At 36.3% G+C, this 19,866-nt stretch overlaps 1 protein-coding gene across 3 annotated transcripts in view; it reads left to right on the forward strand.

The window, feature by feature from the left end:
• The window catches only part of GRM5 (glutamate metabotropic receptor 5), a 704,461-nt gene that overhangs the window by 612,790 nt on the left and 71,805 nt on the right, over positions 1-19,866 (forward strand). For all 3 annotated transcript variants that reach the window (XM_047692184.1, XM_047692186.1, XM_047692185.1), the window contains 2 exons: positions 3,610-3,778; positions 9,885-10,011. In XM_047692184.1, the coding sequence (XP_047548140.1) occupies positions 3,610-3,778; positions 9,885-10,011 (296 nt within the window). The remainder of the gene's footprint in view (positions 1-3,609; positions 3,779-9,884; positions 10,012-19,866) is intronic.

The following is a 19,866-nucleotide window of genomic DNA, read 5'->3' on the forward strand; positions in this document are numbered from 1 at the left end:
GAAGTTTTCCTTCCTATTCTTTTTTTTTGAATAGTTTGAGAAGAATAGGTATTAAGTCTTCTTGAAGTGTTTGGTAGAATTTGTCAATGAAGCCATCTGGTTCTGCTTTTCTTTGTTGGGACTTTTTGATTTCTGATTCACTTTTTCTGTTGGTTATTGATCTGTTCAAATTTTGTATTTCTTCCTGCTTCAGTTTTAGTAGCTTATATGTTTCTAGAAATTTACCCATTTCTTCTAGGTTGTCCATTTTATTGGCATATAGTTTTCTTAATATGGCCTTAAAATTATTTGCATTCTTGTGTGTTGGTTTTTATTTCTCCTCTCTCACTTATGAATTTATTTATTTGAGTTCTTTCTCTTTTTTTCCTTGATAAATTCGGGTAGAGGTTTATTAATATTACTAATTGTTTTCAAAAAACCAGGTCCTGCTTTCATTAATTTGTTTGTTGTTGTTGTTGTTGTTATTGATTTCTTTTTTGTGGGTTTTTTTTTTTTTTTAGTTTCCATATCATTTATTTATGCTCTAATCTTTATTATTTCCTTCCTTCTGCTGGTTTTAGGTTTTGTTTGTTCTTCTTCTAGTTCCTTTCAGTGTAAGGTTGTTTATTTGAGGCTTTCCTGGCTTATTGAGGGAGGCCTATATGGCTATTCCCTCTTAGAACTGCTTCTGCTGCATCCCAAAGGATTTAGACTGTTGTGTTTTCGTTTTCATTTGTTTCCATATTTTTTTTTATTCTTTCTCTTATGTCCTGATTGAACCATTCATTTTCTAGTAGCATGTTATTTAACCTCCATGTATTTATAGTCTTTCCAAGCTTTTTGTTGTAATCGTCTTCTGGTTTCATAGTGTTGTGGTCAGAAAAGATGCATGGTATGACTTTGATTTTCTTGAATTTGTTGAGGTTTGTTTTGTGGGCTAATATGTGATCTATTCCGGAGAATGTTCCTGGTGCACTTAAAAAAGAATTTGTATTCTGCTGTTTAGGATGGAAGGTTCTGAATACATCTGTTAAATCCATCTGCTCCAGTGTGTCATATAAAACTATTGTTTCCTTGTTGATTTTCTTGTTGAAAGTGTGGTGTTAAAGTCCCCTACTATTATTGTATTATTATAGATTAGTTTTTTATATTTGTTAGTAACTGTTTTATGTATTTGGGTGCTCCTATGTTGGGTGTACGTTTATTATTATATGTCCCCTTTGTCCTTTTTATAGTCTGTGTTTTAAAGTCTATTTCGTCAGAGATAAGTATTAGCTATTCCAGCTTTCCTTTGACATCAATTTGCATAATAAATATTTCTCCATCCCCTCACTTTCAATCTTCAGATGTTTTTAGCTCTAAAAGGAATCCCTTGTAGGCAGAAGATAGATGGGTCTTGTTTTTTATCCCTTCTGTCACCCTATGTTTTTTGATTTGAGCATTTACTCCATTTACATTTAAAGTAGTTATTGATAGATATGTACTTATTGTTATTTTATTATTTGTTTTGTGGTTGTTTCTGAAAATTTTCCTTTTTCTTTTCTTTCTTTTATGTTTTGCTGATTTTCTTTAGAGATATATTTGGATTTCTTTTCTTTTATTCTTTGCATATTTATTAGTGGTTTTTGATATATGGTCACCATTAGGTTTGTATATAACCTCTTCTTCATATAGCAGTCTATATCGAGTCGATGGTCCATTTAAGATTGAATCCATTTTTAGATAGATATATGTTATTATATTGTACATCCTTTTATTTTGTGAGTTCCTTGACTGATTTTTATGGGAATATTAATTTTTACTTCTTTTGTGTTTCCATTATACTTTCACCTTTAGCTGTGTTTTCCACTTAAACACTCCCCTTTAATGTAAAGAAAGGGGAACACTCTTACACTGATCGTGGAAATGCAAGTTGGTGTAGCCACTTTGGAAAACAGTGTGGCAATTCCTCAAAAATTTAAAAATAGAGCTACCCTATGACCCAGCAATTGCACTACTGGGTATTTACCCCAAAGATACAGATGTAGTGAAAAGAAGGGCCATCTGTACCCCAATATTCATAGCAGCAATGGCCAGGGTTGCCAAACTGTGGAAAGAACCAAGATGCCCTTCAACAGACAAATGAATAAAGAAGATGTGGTCCATATATACAATGGAATATTACTCAGCCATCAGAAAGGATGAATACCCAAATTTACATCAACATGAATGGGACTGGAAGAGATTATGCTGAGTGAAATAAGTCAAGCAGAAAAAGTCAATTATCAAATTATCAAAAAAGTCCTGCATTGGGAGATGTGGTATGAGCTGGGGTTTTGTCCAGTCTTCTTGAGGAAGTGGCCTGTCATGCTGGGATTTAGGCAAGACTGACTGGGAAGGGCAGTTGCACTGAAGCATGGGTCGGAGTTTCTTAAGAAAGTTAGGTAATGAGTGGTCCATGTTGGGCTGGTTACCACAGGTAGCTCTGTGTTTATGCTGAAGGGCAGTGCAGGGAAATGGCACTTCCCATTTCCTTCATTCCTCATGGAGTCTCTCTGTGAATGGTGCTTCTTTAAGACATGCTCCAAAATGAGCAGATAACCTCACCACTCTGTGCCTCAGACACTCTTCAGCTATCTGATTCCATGCTGCATGTCTGCAGGTTATTTACCTGCCTCTTCTACAAGAGTAGCCCCAGTATCCTTCAGGTTCTCCTGGGCCCAAGCCCACTGATCTTTAGAACGTTAAGCTTTAAACCCCACCCTTTGCAAGAACTCATGAAATTCATGCCTTCTTACCCTTCAAGTCCATTGGTATGGGGATTTGTTTTCCTCATGCAGTCCCCTGTGTGTTAGTCTGTCTCTCACCCTTCTCTGCAACAGTGGCTGCCTCCTCACCACAGCAGCCATAACCTCTTTCTCCCAAACTGAGTCTCCATGCTTCCTACCTTTTATCTTTAGTTGTGGAATTTCTTCTGCCAGTCTTCAGATTGATTTCTAGGGTATTTAAGATGATTTGATAGTTATCTAATTGTACTTGAGGGGCAAGATGAGTCTAGGATCCTCCTACTCTGCTGTCATCTTCCAACCTCATAAATTCTTTTCAGACTTACTGTAAACATCATTCCTGAAAGTATCTTTTATATAATAAGTTTTGCTGTTGATAAAAGGAAAAGTAAGATCAGGCCCTATCCAGATTATATCCACATTCCTTAAAGCTGAAGACAAGATTAGAGGTTTACCAAATTTCTTACTTGGTTAGTAAAGGAAAATTTTGTCATTTTATTTGAGTGGAGATTAAAAAAAAAAAAACAAAACCTTTCTACCTTTTTTAGAAGCCTAACAGTAGTACTTGTTTAAACTTCTTGAAGTTATTTCAAAACTGTCTTTCATCCTGCTGAGGTCAAGTCACCTTCTCACATGGGATTATCTTCTATTTCAGGTATAAGCTTGATTGTAAAAAGAAAAAAAAAGTCTCTTAAGAGAAAGTGAAGCAAACAGGCTTTTTTGTTATTCTCAGCTTAGTATCATGGAAAATTCCAGTGTCACTAATATGACAGTAGATACATTTTTGGGAAATGAAATCTATTGCTTTTTCATCACTGAAAACTTATATCATTAGCTGACTTATCATTATATTCTTGTTCCTAAGGTATGAAATAATGAATTTCAAGGAAATGGGAAAAGATTATTTTGATTATATCAATGTTGGAAGCTGGGACAATGGAGAATTAAAAATGGATGATGATGAAGTATGGTCCAAGAAAAACAACATCATTAGATCCGTGTGCAGTGAACCATGTGAGAAAGGCCAGATAAAGGTAAAATGGAGTCTTTTTTTAAATTTTTGTCATAAATTCAAAAGTGTTCACTATCATTGGTTATTTCTTTTAAAAAAAGATTTATTTATTTGAGAGAGAATGCATGTATGGGTGTGCATGCAGTGGAGGGAGGTTGGAAGAGCAGAGGGAGAGGAAGAGGGAAAGAATCCCAAGAAGACTCTGCACTGAGCATGGAGCCTGACACAGGATTCAATCTCACAACACTGAGATCATGACCTGAGCAGAAACCAGGAGTTGGACACTCAACCAACTGGGCCACCCAGGTGCCCCATTACTGGCTATTTCTAACACATTTAGATATTTGCTTTTTTACATTATAAGCTTCTAATGTCAGAAATTGTGTTTTGTGGGGTTTGGGGGGTGTTTTTGTTTTGTTTACTTTTCTCTCCTTAATTCCTCCTGATAGTATGACCCACAATAATCTTAATAGTCAGACTGATTGAACCAGTTGTTGAGTCATGCTTCCCCACACCCTTTATACTCATGTAAGCCTTTTAAAGACGTGTTTCCTGGGGATAAATAGTTCACAGTTGGAAACCACATTAATTTCTAATTAACTTAACAAATATTTATCAGACTCCTGCTAATGTAATAGTTTATATCAATGGGGCAAAAATAAGTAACACACATTCACTGCCAGAAGATTTATAGTCTAGCTGAGGGAAAAGTGGGCACAAATAAGCAACATCATATAAAATGCAATGACTTCATTAAGAAAGAAAAAAAACACATATATAAGTTCATATAAAATAAAGGAAAAGGTTTATTCTGAGTAAAATATCAGACCATGAAGAACTGATATGATTTCAGGGAGAGATGTGGAAAAATGATCACTTATATAGAAGGAACAGTAATAGGAAAAATACAGAAGTAGTCTATTGAAGATTGTTCTGGAATAACTGAATAATCTAGGGTTCATTGCTTTAAATAGTCATTATTAAAGAAAAAGTCAAAATGATAGACTGAAGCCATATTTGTGGAGAGTTTTGAATGTCATACTAAGCAGGTTGAACTTAATTTTTATTAACCAGGAGTCAGAGTAATCTTCACAAAGATGTTGAGATAAGCTAGACTATAGTAGGTGAGAGGTATGAGTAGCTATGAAACATAAATAGAGAAAGAAGAGACAAGTAAGGACATTGTGATAATGGTGACAAGAAGCTTGGATTATGGAGGGAGCAGTGAGAATGGAGAGGGAGCAGGGGAGATGTTTGAGAGAAATATTATATAGACAGGTATTCTCAGTCAGCCCTGGATACCAATTGCATGTAGTGTTGGAGAAGAAAAAAAAGTCTATGACAATCAATCACCATTTCATCTTAGTAACTAGAAAGTGTCATTATCAAGCATAGAAAAATGGGAATGGTTTTAGAGAAAAATAATGGGCTAGTTTATATCAATAAACTTGAGATATCTAGCCAATGATAGAAACATTGGTCTACAACAATGAGAAGGCTGAAGATACAGATTTAGAAGTTAACTGACTAGAGCTGCAGTTGGAGCTGTTCAAGTAGATCAGTCACTGACCCTGAAAGAGAAAATAAAAGTAGACCAAGAATAGATCTTGAAGATCTGCTTTGAAAGCATAAAGCAAGAAGAAAAGGTAGAGTGAAAGACAACAAGGCCAGGGAGAGATAGAATGAGAGAGCACACTATTATGTTAAGTGGTGATCAGTGGAAGAGAGAGGTCAAGGAAGACAAGAACTGAGGGAAAGACAGGAAAATTGGAGTTAGCCCTTCATCTGGAGCCTTCTGAAAATAGAACTTGGATCTTAAACAAGATAAAAGGGCAACTGAGCAGCAAGAAGAAGCAGGTAAGGGGCAGTCCTGGTAGCTTGAGGGCATTGAAAAGTTACTTTTAGACTGAGTAAGTTCTGGCCACAGTTACAGGAAATAAAAAGTCAGAAAAGAAAGAATGAAGATATAATAAAAACAGTAAGTTTAGTTATTGGGGTATAATACCTAGGGGAAGGAAAATGATATCACCATTATTTATGCATCAAATACTTATTTAAATATTACAGTACAACATTTCAGGCAGTGTATACACCTAGAGAGGTTGGACTTACTCTTTTCAGTCAACCTCGGGTTTACCCTGTTTGGAACATTTGAGGTGTTCATTCATCAATGATTACAAATGAAACTGAAGTAATTCGGTATTAATTGTAAGATCTTTAAGAGGTAGTTCTGAAGATTTGATAAGCATAAAACCAGAAAGAAGAAAGATAAATAAAGATAAATATAAATTTATTAGTATCTGCTAAATGGCACAGTAGCTTATAGAATAGCTAAAAATTTCTGTATGTTTTGTTATGGTACATAACAAGTGTTAGTAAACCACAATCCATGTGCCAAATTCAGTCTGCTGCCTGGTTTTATAATTAAGTTTTGTTGAGGGGCGCCTGAGTGGCTCAGTTGGTTAAGTGTCTGACTCTTGATTTCAGCTCAGGTCTGATCTCAGGGGTCCTGGGATCAAGCCCACATTGGACGCCATGCTCAGTGGGGAGTCTGCTTGAGATTCTCTCTCTCTCTCCCTTTGTCTCCCTCAACTCATGTGCCCATGTTCTCTCTCTCTGTCTCTCTCAAATAAATAAATAAATCTTTTTAAAAATAAAGTTTTATTCAAGTACACCATGCTCATTTCTTTATGTATTGTCTATGCCTGCTTTCATGTTATAATGAATGGAGTTGAAGAGTTGAATTCCAATAGAGACTATCTGGCCCACAAAGCCAAAAGTATTTACTATCTGGTCTCTTGCAGAAAAAGTTTGCCAACCCTTAATATTCAGTGACGGTCTGCATCTTGCCCAATCATCTTGCAATTACACTCTGTATGTGAAATTCTTTTTAGACTCACTCAGAATATTGATTGTTTGTAATTTCCATTTCCTCATGCAGAAAGAAAAGCCTGTGTAAATTATCACCTGGACATTATTTGTTTTGACCTTTCACAGCAAGACAGCTTGAACGTATAACTTCAAAATGCTGAATGGCTGATTTGGGAGATATTTTAATACATACTTTTCTATCCCATTCTATGGGGAATAACTTACATGATGGAAGAATTTGACTCCCTAGTATCATATTTTTAATACTAGTTAATCTGTAATGTTTATTTAGTCTTTTTAATCCCAAATTTTATTTTCCTAACCATATATCATTTTTCACTAAATATACAATTGACAACATTTTCTTAATATGGTTTAAGGGTGTCATTGAGCAAATTCATTAAAGATGTCAACACCTCATGCCATTGTTCAGATTTGTTAACAGTGTCGATGGAAGTACACTTGGTCTGGCAAAGGTTCAAATGTGTTACATATGGTTATTCATAAAGGAAGCATCACTACTTCCACAGTCTTCAAAAAGAATGGGAATCACTATGTAACAGAATTATCACTTCTTATACTCAAAATCAATGTGAAACAGAACATACATATCAAGTGAAAAAAATCAATTCTGAATGATCAGAAGCAGACATACAGAGCTGTCACCAGAATTTAAAAAAAAAAAAAAAAAAAAACCTGTAATATTGGAATTACTTGGAAAAGGAAATGAGATTATTTTGGTTTTAAAAAAAAAACTGAAAAAAATCCTGAAATTTACACACCAGTGCAAACTAAAGCATGGAAGTGAGCATATTTTTAGAAAGAAAAATGCAACTGTTTTTCTATGCCCTGCCTTGCTAAGAAAGAGAATTCTTCGGTATTTCAAATGCTTGCTTGCATTACAAAGCTAGTAATTGTCCAACAATAGTTTTACCAAGTGTGGTTGAAGTTACCTTAAAATCAAATTTATTTCTCTATGTATATATTTATATGCATATTACAAATAAAACAGCTAACATTTTTAGAGTGTCCTACAGTTTACAAATCACTGTGCTATTTTATTTAATCCTCAGGAAAGCCTATACAGCTAGATATTATTTTAAAAGCATTGGTCTTGGGGTCAGCTGGGGGACTGTTCAAAGCTGCACAACTATTTATTTAGTGGCGACAAGAAAGACTAGAACCATAACGCCTCTTGATTCTCAAGGCCAGGACTCTCTACTACATCTTTCAAAATATCATGAACCCTATCTATATTGTTTTTAAGTTTTATTTTAATTCCAGCTAGTTATACATACAGTGTTATATTAGTTTCAGGTATGCAGTATAGTGATCCCGTGCTTCCATACATCACCTGGTGCCCATTGTAAGCTCACTATACTTCAGTTTTCTCCCTTAAAAAAAAGAACAAAATAAAACAAACTGAGGGTTGATGGGGGGAGGGGGTTGGGAGAGGGGGTGGGGTTATGGATATCGGGGAGGGTATGTGCTATGGTGAGTGTTGTGAAGTGTGTAAACCTGGCGATTCGCAGACCTGTACCCCTGGGGATAAAAATATATGTTTATAAAGCTGTAAAAAAAAAAAAAAAAAAAAAAGAAAGAAAGAAAGAAAGGATGAATCCCCAAGTTTTGTAGCAACATGGACGGGACTGGAAGAGATTATGCTGAGTGAAATAAGTCAAGCAGAGAGAGTCAATTATCATATGGTTTCACTTATTTGTGGAGCATAACAAATAGCATGGAGGACAAGAGGAGATGGAGAGGAGAAGGGAGTTGAGGGAAATTGGAAGGGGAGGTAAACCATGAGAGACTATCGACTCTGAAAAACGATCTGAGAATTTTGAAGGGGTGGGGGGTGGGAGGTTGGGGGCACCAGGTGGTGGGTATTGTAGAGGGCACGGATTGCATGGAGCACTGGGTGTGGTGCAAAAATAATGAATACTGTTATACTGAAAAAAATAAAAAAATTAAAAAAAAAAAAAAAAAAAAAAAAAAAGAACAAAATAAAACCAACCACCTTAAACAGAGCCCCTGTAATGTTTTAATGAGATAACTGCATGCGGCATACAGAAAACAGTCAATGAATAGTAGTATTATGAAGAATACTTTAGATAGATTAAGCAGGTCTAATTAGTGATTCTGCCTCACTTATCTGGTTACTTTAAAGAAAGGACCATTCAGACCCTTTCATCATCATTCTCTCCGTGTGTGCTTGCAGTGTCAAGAGCCAACAAAAGGGATAGAAAATGTAAAGAAAGAGGTGCCAGATTCCAACGGTATCTGGCTATCAGTATCCAGACATGGTTACTGTCAGTAATAGAGTCAGCATGGAGGACAAGGAATCTATGGTATAATCATCGCTGTGTCTGGTTATTGCTGGTGATTAATCACAGTTTTAATTATTTATAGGAATGTTTAATGAATGCTGTCTCTACTCCACAGAGGCTATGCATGCACCAGTGGTGGAAAAAAATAAAAGACATACATTTCTAAAGAATAACATCTGGGACTCCTTCAGCTGCTAAATTATTTCAATTATTTCCTATTGCCTTAAAAAAAATCTAATGGATGAAGGGTATATAATAGCCTCAAAGACCTTATCCACTGTCATCCCAAGCAAATCAAAGCTACTAGAGTAGGAAAGAATGAGCGGTGAGTTATTGATGCAGATTTTGAGTAGAAACAGACCAAGAGATGAACTCCAGAAAAAAAAAAAATCATGATCTACCTCTTAATTCAGTAGAAATTCTTAATGATTTTTTAATCGATATGGGTAGATTTCTGAACTGTAGCAGGTATATGATGTTTTTTGCTAACAATTATTCAACTACTGGAGGGAAGTCAAGGTAAATTCACAGAGTAAAATTTCTTAATTTCAGGTAAAGATGGACACAGACTCTGGGGAAAATTCAGTTACACGCATAAATATGTAAATGACTGTATTTATATATGAGCACAAACACAGGCACTTAATTAAATATAGATATCTAAAGCTAAGTATCCAAAGACTTGCATTTAATTTAATTCCAGACCCTATCACCAACTAATTTTATGATGCGAACTGATCACTTAAACTCAGCTTCTGTTTCTGTGATTATAAAATGAGAATATTAATACTTATCCTGTCTATCTGATATCTTTTGAAATAATTTATGTGAAAGCCATTTCTGTTTTGCAAAGCAGCATATTTGAATAACAGATTGCTGGATTTTTCTCTATACAAAAAAAATAATCAAAATTTTAAATATTTACCTTAGGTGATCCGGAAGGGGGAAGTCAGCTGTTGTTGGACCTGTACACCTTGTAAAGAAAATGAGTATGTCTTTGATGAGTACACCTGCAAGGCATGCCAGCTGGGGTCGTGGCCCACTGATGACCTTACAGGTACATGTATCACATTGTCAGCTTGGGTACATACCTCAAAATCAACTGCAAAAGGACAAAGACATGGGTGGATGGGGTCACAACTCCAAGTATTTCTCATCTTGGTTGTCTTGTTCATGTGATGAAGAATTCCCTTAGTGACAGAAGCCTTCCCAATGCCTGGGCTAATCATAAAAACATCTCAGGAAGAGATTGGTCAATATTCCCACCTTCACCCCCAAAGTAGATCAGAATTCCTAGGTTTTCTACTGGACTTTTTCACCCCATTCTCCAGATTTTCCCAGAAGGTCCTAAGCAGGGCCCCAGTTAACCATCATTTGAAGTGGAGTGGGAGAGCTGTTAGCCAGGAAAAGACTAAAAAAGACATATCCAAGAGCAAAAACGTAGCATGGAGTTGGGTGGAAGTTGGTCTAAAACTTTGATACTCTTCATACTTTTCCTTAGTCTAAACCCGGAAGCTCTAACTAATGAGTTTTTGAATAATGTTAGCACAAGGTAAAACTCATCTCTGCTTGTTTTTTTTTTTGTTTTGTTTTGTTTTGTTTTTGCCACTATTGTTTGTCTTCTCTGTTTGGCTTTTGTGTTATTTTGGTTTGGGTTCTTGTTATTTCACAAACATGTAAAGGGATACATCGTTGTGTTATCAAGATTATATTTCATAGCTATTTCTAATTTTTACAGTACAAAAACAGAATATAATACCCTTCATCTTTTCTTCCAATTTATTCAGTAAACATTTGTTAAATGCATATGTTACATGCCTATTTGCCTACCATTAAAATAAATATAAAGAAATAAAGCTGCATCTATCTTAACATCTATCTTAACATCTATCTTAAAGAAGTTAAAAAGGGGGTGCCTGGGTGGCTCAGTCATTTAAGCGGCTGACTCTTGATTTTGCCTCATGATCTCGGGCTCCTTGGACTGAACCCTACACTGAGTTCCATGCTCAGTAGAGAATCTACCCCTCCCCAAATAAATAAGTAAATCTTTTTTAAAAAGAAGTTAATAAGGGAGGCAAAAAGGTAAAAATATTAGTACAATTATAATAAAAGGGAAGATTTGTGGACATGGAATATGAGGAAAGGACCTATACAATTTGGTTTTCAAGAAAAGTAAGAGAAAAAACAGTCCAGGCAGAGGACCCATTGAGTGGGATGTCAGGTCATGTAGTGGTTTTACATTTAACATAGATCTCCTAGAAGCTGAGAGACTATAAAAATCAGTGTTAAACTCCATCCCTCACAGGGTGAGAGCTTAACCAGGGTAGTCATATTAGCAATTCCAAAAGCCTGGTTCTACAAATCCTGTGATCCTGGACCTTTTGAGATCAGTTCACATTAATGACTTTGCTTCAGTGACTAGTATTTATATGGAAGACTTCCTTTAAAAAATAAATAAATAAAACATCCACGTGCCTTCTAATAGTATTTGAGTCCTGTTTTCACCATCAGACCATCAGCTTTCTGATACTCATACATCCTGGTATTCCCAGAGCCAACTCAGCGCTGAACACAAGCCTTCAATAGACTTAGTTGAATGGATGAGTTACAGCGTACACACACACACAAATTGTGTTTAATATGAAATAAAAGAACAAGAATTTAAAAAATAAAAGCATTAGGGAAGAAATAATTTAAATTTGCAGTTCTTCTTTGAAGAAGTGGAAATTAGTTGAGGCCTAAATAAGAAATAGAAATAGCTAGCTAAGCATGGTGAGAAGGGCATTTCTGGCTGAGAGAAAAGCACAGTCTGTGTATGAGTAACCAAATGGGACAATCAGAAAGGTAGCAGAAACTAGATCATATATAACCTTCTAGAACATGTTTAGGATTTGAGTGTTTGGTATGAAGTGTAATGAGAAACCATTGCAGGGAGTGTAGTAGGAAAAAAAAAAACCAACATGACTGGATGTATATTTTCAAAAATATAGTTCTGGTAGCTGTCCAAGAGAATAATTTGGAGAGGGATGGAATGTGGGAGAAAGGGATACAGGTTGGGTGGCTACTGCAGGCAGGGGTTCTTGGTGTCCTGGACTAAATAGCACATTGGAAGGTTGGAGATACACTTTTGAAGTAGAATCGACAAGACATACAAGTGAACTGGCTGCAGTAGATATTATGTAAAGGTACCAAATTTTCTGCCTTGAAGACTGAAGAAATAAATGCATTCTTTGATAAAGATCAATAGTTTGGTTTGTCTTAGATCAATTTGACATGTCTTTGAGATTTTCAGGTATGAATTAATTAATTTAACAAGCTCCTTGGTTTGAGCCAGAAAATGTAATAGGAGCTGGAAAAACAAAATATAGTAAAAGCTTTCAAGAAACTTAAAAGCTAGTGGAGGGAAAGCATATAAATAGTAACAACACAGTATACTTGTGCTGCAGGTAGATGAGGAATGAACAAAGTACTATGGAAAAATGAAGGAGAGCATACTTAACATGGGGAGTTGGAGGAAGTATAATCTTGGGGCACCTGGGTGGCTCAGTGGGTTAAAGCCTCTGCCTTTGGCTCAGGTCATGATCCTAGGGTCCTGGGATCGAGCCCTGCGTCAGGCTCTCTGCTCAGTGGGGAGATTTAAAAAAAAAAAAAAAAAAAAGTATAATCTTGAGGCATAATCTTCAACTCACTTTTTTTAAAAAGTGAAGAGGTTCATATTGGAAGGTGTGTGCAACATCAAGGCTTTAAATGGCACCACCATTCTCTTGGGTGCCCTAACCAAAATGAAGTGTACCATCTTAGACTCCTTTATGCCTGGCCACCCATATCCACTCACTTGTCAAGCCTGGCTATTTGAATTTCTAAATATTCTTATTCCCTCCCCTCCTTTCCATTTGTACAACTCTTCCCTTGACCAGGTTCTCATCATCTCACATCTGAGCATTGCAGTAATTTCCCAATGTACTTCCCTATTCCCAAATGTATGCCACATAACTCTAAGTCTACTTTTCATGTTACTGCTGGATAATGTATCCAAAATAGAGTTGTCCTTTTACTTCATTGTTCAACACTTAGCAATTTTTGTATCTCTACTGGATACATTCTAAGGTTTTCAACATGGCATACAAAATTCCCTCTCATCTCCACCCTTCTATAACCTTTCTCATTCTAGTCACTACCACTTGGCAACTCTCATTTTACCTCCTAGCATCAAGGACTGTTTATAATACATTATATATACACAATACCATTTTATTCCTCTATGTCCATACCTGTGTTATCTTCTCTGCTTGGAAGGCACTTACTCTTCTTTACTTGAGTAATTCTGACTCAATCCTTTCTTATGCTATTCAAATGTCACCTTCTCTCTGAACTCTTTGTTGATGTACTTAGACTGAGAAGTCCCCTATACCGTATTTCTAAAGCAAATTCTCCTTCCCTCTTTAGGTCAGTTTTCAAACTGGATTTTAATGGCCTTTATTTTTATCTTCCTCTCCTACTGAATCATTAGTTTTCCAAGGATGTAACTCTATCTCAATCATATTTGCATTCCCAGCATCTGACATGATGCCTAGCACAGGGGAGAAACTCAGTCAATGTATGTCAACCAGCAGGAAGATTGTGGAGAGTGTAACAATGAAGATGAAAGTACATATTAGGGCCATCCTGTGACAATAGGCTTTAACTAAAGAGTTTGGACTTTATCCTGTAATCAGTGTAGGGCCAGTAGAGGTTTTCAAGCAGAATGAGAGGCTTTTCCTTTGGCTGCATGCATACATGTGAGTGGGTGGGTATGTGGGAGTAGGGGAGGAGAAGGTGGGAGCAATAACTGCCAAACTTGGAAAGGTCTCTGCATTGATATCATGTGAAGTTTAACCTTTAATTGAGATCTACGGCATTTTTCCAAGTAGCCTATAGGTGTTTGTGACTCTGTCTCACTGACTTTGAATCAAAGTAGCAGATCCCTTGGGGCTGCTCTCTAGCCAGAAAACTGCTCTGATGACTTCAGCTCTTCCAAAGCCACCACAGAGATGCCTGAGGCTAGCTTCAGGGAATATTTTAAGTCTTCCTTCCACCCACTTGGCTTGTAGTTACTCTACTGCAGCCCCATAACATGACAGCTCAGGTCACCTCTGGGTCAGTACCCTCATTGTGATAATAGATAGCAACTACCACATACATGATGCTTTCTATGTTTCAGGAACTGTTTGAAATCTTACAAGTGTTAATTTATTTAATCCTGTATACCAATTCTATAAGAATGGTAGCATGGTCAAAAGATATGAGCCAACTAACAATTGAATAATTGTTCAGAAAAACAACAAAAAGTGGCAATAAACTGACATTAATATCTGTCTACAGGGAGCCTGGGTGTCTCAGTGGGTTAAGCCGCTGCCTTCAGCTCAGGTCATGATCTCAGGGTCCTGGGATCGAGTCCCCGCATCGGGCTCTCTGCTCAGCAAGGAGCCTGCTTCCCTCTCTCACTCTCTCTCTCTCTCTCTCTCTGCCTGCCTCTCTGTCTACTTGTGATCTCTCTCTGTCAAATAAATAAATAAATAAAAATCTTTAAAAGAAAATATCTGTCTACATATTTATCCATATATCTGTATATTTGTGTCTATTCATATGATAGATGGTTGAAATGTAGATGACTCATTGGTAGGAAAAGGTGTTTGTGAGTGCTGGGATTGTGGGTGACTTTTTCATAAACACACACACATAGGTGTGTATAAACATATATGCATACAATATTGGAGTATGTTATGAGAATGTATTTCTACTAATTAGGTCATTAAAATAAATTTTAAGCTAGCCAGTTTCTTTTTTTTTTTTAAGATTTTATTTATTTATTTATTTGACAGAGAGAGATCACAAGTAGACAGAGAGGCAGGCAGAGAGAGAAAGGGAAGCAGGCTCCCCGCTGAGCAGAGAGCCCAATGTGAGGCTTGATCCCAGGACCCTGAGATCATGACCTGAGCCGAAGGCAGAGGCTTAACACACTGAGCCACCTAGGCGCCCCAAAGCTAGTTATATTCTTAATAGCTATCATAAATTGGCAGGAACCAGGATGAGGAAAAGTGAGAAAGAGAATCTGGCATGAAAACCAGGAAGAAGAAGAAGAAAAAGATTTAAAAATGGAGGATGAGGGAGGGCAGAACACAACGGCCCTAATCCAACTTATTCTCATGGAGACAGCAAGTTTTTATTCTTTGTCTAACACTCTTCCGATGTCTGTGTTAGCAGGGAATAGGATAGCTGGAATCCCTGCCCTCTTAGAGACGATCATCTAAATATTGACAGAGGATAGTGAAATGCTGAGTGTTAACACCAGAGAACACCCAAGGGCATAGGATCCTGTATCAGTGGAAGCAACTTAGATGAGTTTTAAGTTTGCCTCTTCCATGAACATTGGTCATACAAGAATTAAAGGAAAGGTGGAAGTTGACCAAACTAAAATGAGAGAGAAGAGTTTGGGGCATAGAATACAAGAATTTAAAAGGAACAGAGACTATGGGATGGAGGGAATGAGTGGGGCAAGTGAGGCAGAGGCCAATGCTTGGAGGGCTTTGTGAGCCATGGTAAGTAATTTGAAGTTTATTCTAAGGGAAACTGAAAATAATTATTGAATCATTTAGTCATTTGTTCAACAAATATGTACCTAGAACTTCTTCTGCCCCAGGCAATGTTCTAAGGGCTGAAAATATTTCCATGACTAAAACATAAAATTCTCTGCCCTTATGATGTTTATGTTCTAGTGGAAAGAATAGTTTGGAACAAGGCAATTGTCACCTCCAGGAATGCCCAAAAACTGAAGGAAGTTAATGCAATCATGGTGGACTACTCTATAAATATTATTCAAATAGTTGCAATGTAAAGAGTGAATATTTTTTAAAAACATGATTTCGGAACAGTGGCTTCATCTGCAGAGAGAGAAGGGAGGGAGTCAGATGGGAGTTACAAAAGAGGTTTTAATTTTGTCTGTAAGCTGTGTGTGTGTGATTTGAGATAAGTATGACAAAATATTGCCATTTATCAAACCTGGATTTTTTATGTTTGTTCTATAATTCTGTGTGTGTTTACAATTATTAGAACTGAAAATACTTCACACTACTTGAGCTATTCAAATATTGAATCCTGAAAGATACAATTTAAAAATAAAGATTAAAATGGGGATTTTAAAAGGAGGATAAGAGAAAAACCACAGTAATGAAATTTTGCAGATTACAATGTGAAGCTATTTGCGGTTTAGACTATGACGATGTGGTGGGGAAAAAAGAGCAATGAAGAGATCTGGTTAGGAATTAAAATCAAAAGGAGAAGGTAATTGTTTCCCTGACAGAAGAATGCAACTGCTGTCTAATGTGGTTTGAGCAAGGAAGGAGGAAAAAAATAGTGGAAAGCAACAATTCGGGTTCAGTATTCAGAGAATTCCTTAAAAGCTTCTGCCAAGACAACTGTTTCATTGCACACTATTCCCCACCAGATAAATATAAAAACTGCCTAGAAAGAATCTTTAATTTGTTTCTGTTAAAGAATTTGGGATGGGCTGAAAGTAGCAGATCTTTGGCTCCTCTGTTGAAAGCCAAAGCCATGGGAAACACTTTCAGGTGGATTTGCCAAGTCTGGCAACCTTCAAACAAACCTAACTGAAAGGAAAAAGCAAAAACAAAATGACTTTCCAGAAAGTAACTCAATGTGAAGCTTTATGACAGGAAGTTAGAATGATTTCCTGCTTTTCAATTATGAGGAAATGTATCTTATTTATTTTCAAGGCAGAGCTGTAAAATAGAAAGAAGGCAGGGCATATCAACATTTTAATGTCAATAGGAACATTCTCTAGGAAGTTTCTTTGGTTCCCCCAGTTACCTAATTGCTTTGGAGATTGGAACCTTTGTATCTTCATTTAGGAAGAAAAAAAGAGGAGAGTCAAACAAAAGGGAGTTGGTGGGAACCTGGGAGGGATTGGAGGATGAGCTCCAAGGGGACTAACCACTCAGGTTTTATAACTCCCTGCATTTCAGTTTTACTCTCTTCTTACAAATAATTACTTCATTTGTGTTCCTAGGTTTGTCCCACTTTTCTTGGGCCTTTTTTTTTTTTTGTCCTATAAAAAATAAGTACATTTAAAAAATATATAGGGAAGACTGACTTTCATTACCAAAAATTATAACTATCTTAAGCATTACCCTTTTGAATCCTATGAGATAGATATTACTATTTTATAACTGAGTTAATTAAGACCCAGGAAGATTCTGTAAATTGTTCAAACTAGTGACTAACTGACAAAACTAGTAGAAAATCAAGCCTAACTACTGTGATTTCACTGTTTTATGCTACACTGCCTTCCTTTCTCCACCATCACATTTTGGAGTCCCATATTATCCAGAAATTACAGAAAAGAAAAAAATTCAGGTTTCAAGCTGGTCACATGTTAATTATTCCAAGTTGCTGTGATATTTTCATTTCAAATGTGCTTAAAATATGCTTCCTGTTTATTCCAATTCAGTTTGGCTGAGGAAAGGGGTAAAAGATCCTTGCCATGTATTAAATATTATTTGCTTCTGATTCTTTAGGGGAGATCTGTTATGAGTTTAGTTGAGAAATCGGTTTATTTTTATCATTGTCATTATAATAGTTTCTGTTAATAAAAACACAACAGGTTTTCAAAAATGGTGACCTCTAATTTCTTGGCTTCTAGGTTAGGTAGAAATTTGAATAAGAACAGATGTTATACCATCTGGTTATTCTATCATTCATTCAACAAAAGTTCATCAGGTTGCTACACTGTTGTCAACTGTGCAAAGTTCTATCGATAGAGATGTAAATGGAAGGTACCTGACTTTCATTTATATAGACTCAACTGTCTATAACAGAAGAGGGCTGACTTAAAGAAATAATTGCATTGAAAGTATTACCTATGCTATATGTTACAAATGAACCTATGCCAGGTTCACTGGTGGTACAGAGGATAGTAGTCATGAGTGAATAATTCTAACCAGGTGCAAACATAGCACTGGGCACCAGACAGTCAGTGATCATGGAGACACAGATCCTACCCTCAAATATCTCAGGGCCTGGGCAGACAAACATACTAATAAAAAGGCAATTTCAATGTAATATATTAAGTATGCCCCACATATAGTAGAAATTGATTTAATGTTTGTCCACTGAAAGAATACAAGAGAGAAGGAAATAAGAGAATGAATGAATAAACAAAGGAAAGGAACAAAGGAGGAAAGAAAGTGTTGGGATGAGAGGAAGTAGGGATTACTATAGGAGCATTGAGAAGAGAAAATTAACCAGGTCTTGGCAGTTTGGTGGTACCTTCTGGAAGGAAATGGAATCAATGAATGTGAATTTAGAAGTTAACCAGGTAAAAGGGAGAGGAATTTTTAAGTGGAAAAAAAAGACCCTGAGGAATGTTACATGTCCTATCAAAGAATGTATGTGTCTGAAAATATTTTTTCTAATATCACAAAGCTATTCAGGGGCAAGGGAAGCACTATTTCACATTCACCCTTCTAACAAAGCTTGTATTATGGGAACTACCTTTTCTTCTTTCTTTCTTTCTTTCTTTCTTTCTTTCTTTCTTTCTTTCTTTCTGTCTTTCTTTCTTTGAGAGAGAGCACACTCATGAGCAGGGGGAGGGTCAGAGGGAGAAGCAGGGTCCCTCCTGAGGGTAGCTCCATCCCAGGGCCCTAGGTTTATGACCTGAGTCAAAGACAGACGTTTAACCAACTGAGCCATCCAAGTGCTGGGGACTATCCTTTTCTAAAGACCAAACATCGTAATGGTGACCAGGTGTAAGAGACAACTTTGTTTAACAATGGAATTCCCAGGTCACTGAGCATTTTCTAGATTTTCCTTAAATTTGTTACATAAACACCAATAGAATTTGAGGAAGGTAAATTTATGACAAATGTAGTTTAAAAAATGCAGATGAGGCCGTGTCTGTAACAATTCATCTTTATTATCTTGCAGTAGCTAGTGGTTTAAATCAAAAGGAATTGGACTCAGACATATCCATGTTCAAATCTATACTCTGTAGCTGATTCATTGTGAGACTTTACATAAACAAATTTCCATGTCTGAGCTTCAACTTCTTACATAAAATGAAGGTAATAGTAGTAACTAATTCAAAGAAGTATTAGAGAGATGAAATAGTGTACAAGGAGTTTAGTACCTGTTAACAGTTCAATTATATAATCATTCTAATGTTAATAAAATTTTTAAAAATATATAGTAATGAGAAATGAATATGGAGATTGATTGATTAAAGATGAATGAATGAGAAAATCCAGAAAAAGTTCGAAACTCTCTCTATTTAGTGTCTTCCACGATTGACAGTAAGATCCTTTAAGTCAAGGTCTGTCTAGCCCAGTGAATGGCACAGAATGGGCAGTGAATTTTTATCTGTTGAATATTTCTTTTAAGGTCACTCAGATGATCTTCTTAGGCCTTCTGATTCTAAATGAATGGATTATTCAGGTTAACAGTAATCTAGAAACTCCAGAAAAGTAGTCATGATCTATAACAATACTAAAAGGTATTTGGGGCTTGAACTCAGGACCCTGAGACTAAGCCCTGAGAGGAGATCAAGAGTCACATGCTCAACCGACTGAGCCACCCAGCCTCCCCCACCCATTTTTTTAAACCACTCTCTGTAATCAAGAGTTTTCTGGTTCCATCGAGGGCATCATTATCCACTTCTGCTATTTTTCTCAATCACAAGAGGAAAAAATATTTTTTTAATCTTCTTCCCAAAGGGATTTAGCATCTATTGCCTCAGTATTTTTACATTTATATCCAGCTATGTGTTTGAAATTAAGTTAAAGATAAAGTTTTGTAGTGTCCCAAGACTTAGTCTTTTCTATCTACATTTGCTTCATTGGTGATCTTACCTACTCTCATG

This window comes from Lutra lutra, chromosome 10, assembly GCF_902655055.1.
Source record: "Lutra lutra chromosome 10, mLutLut1.2, whole genome shotgun sequence".
NCBI lineage: Eukaryota > Metazoa > Chordata > Mammalia > Carnivora > Mustelidae > Lutra > Lutra lutra.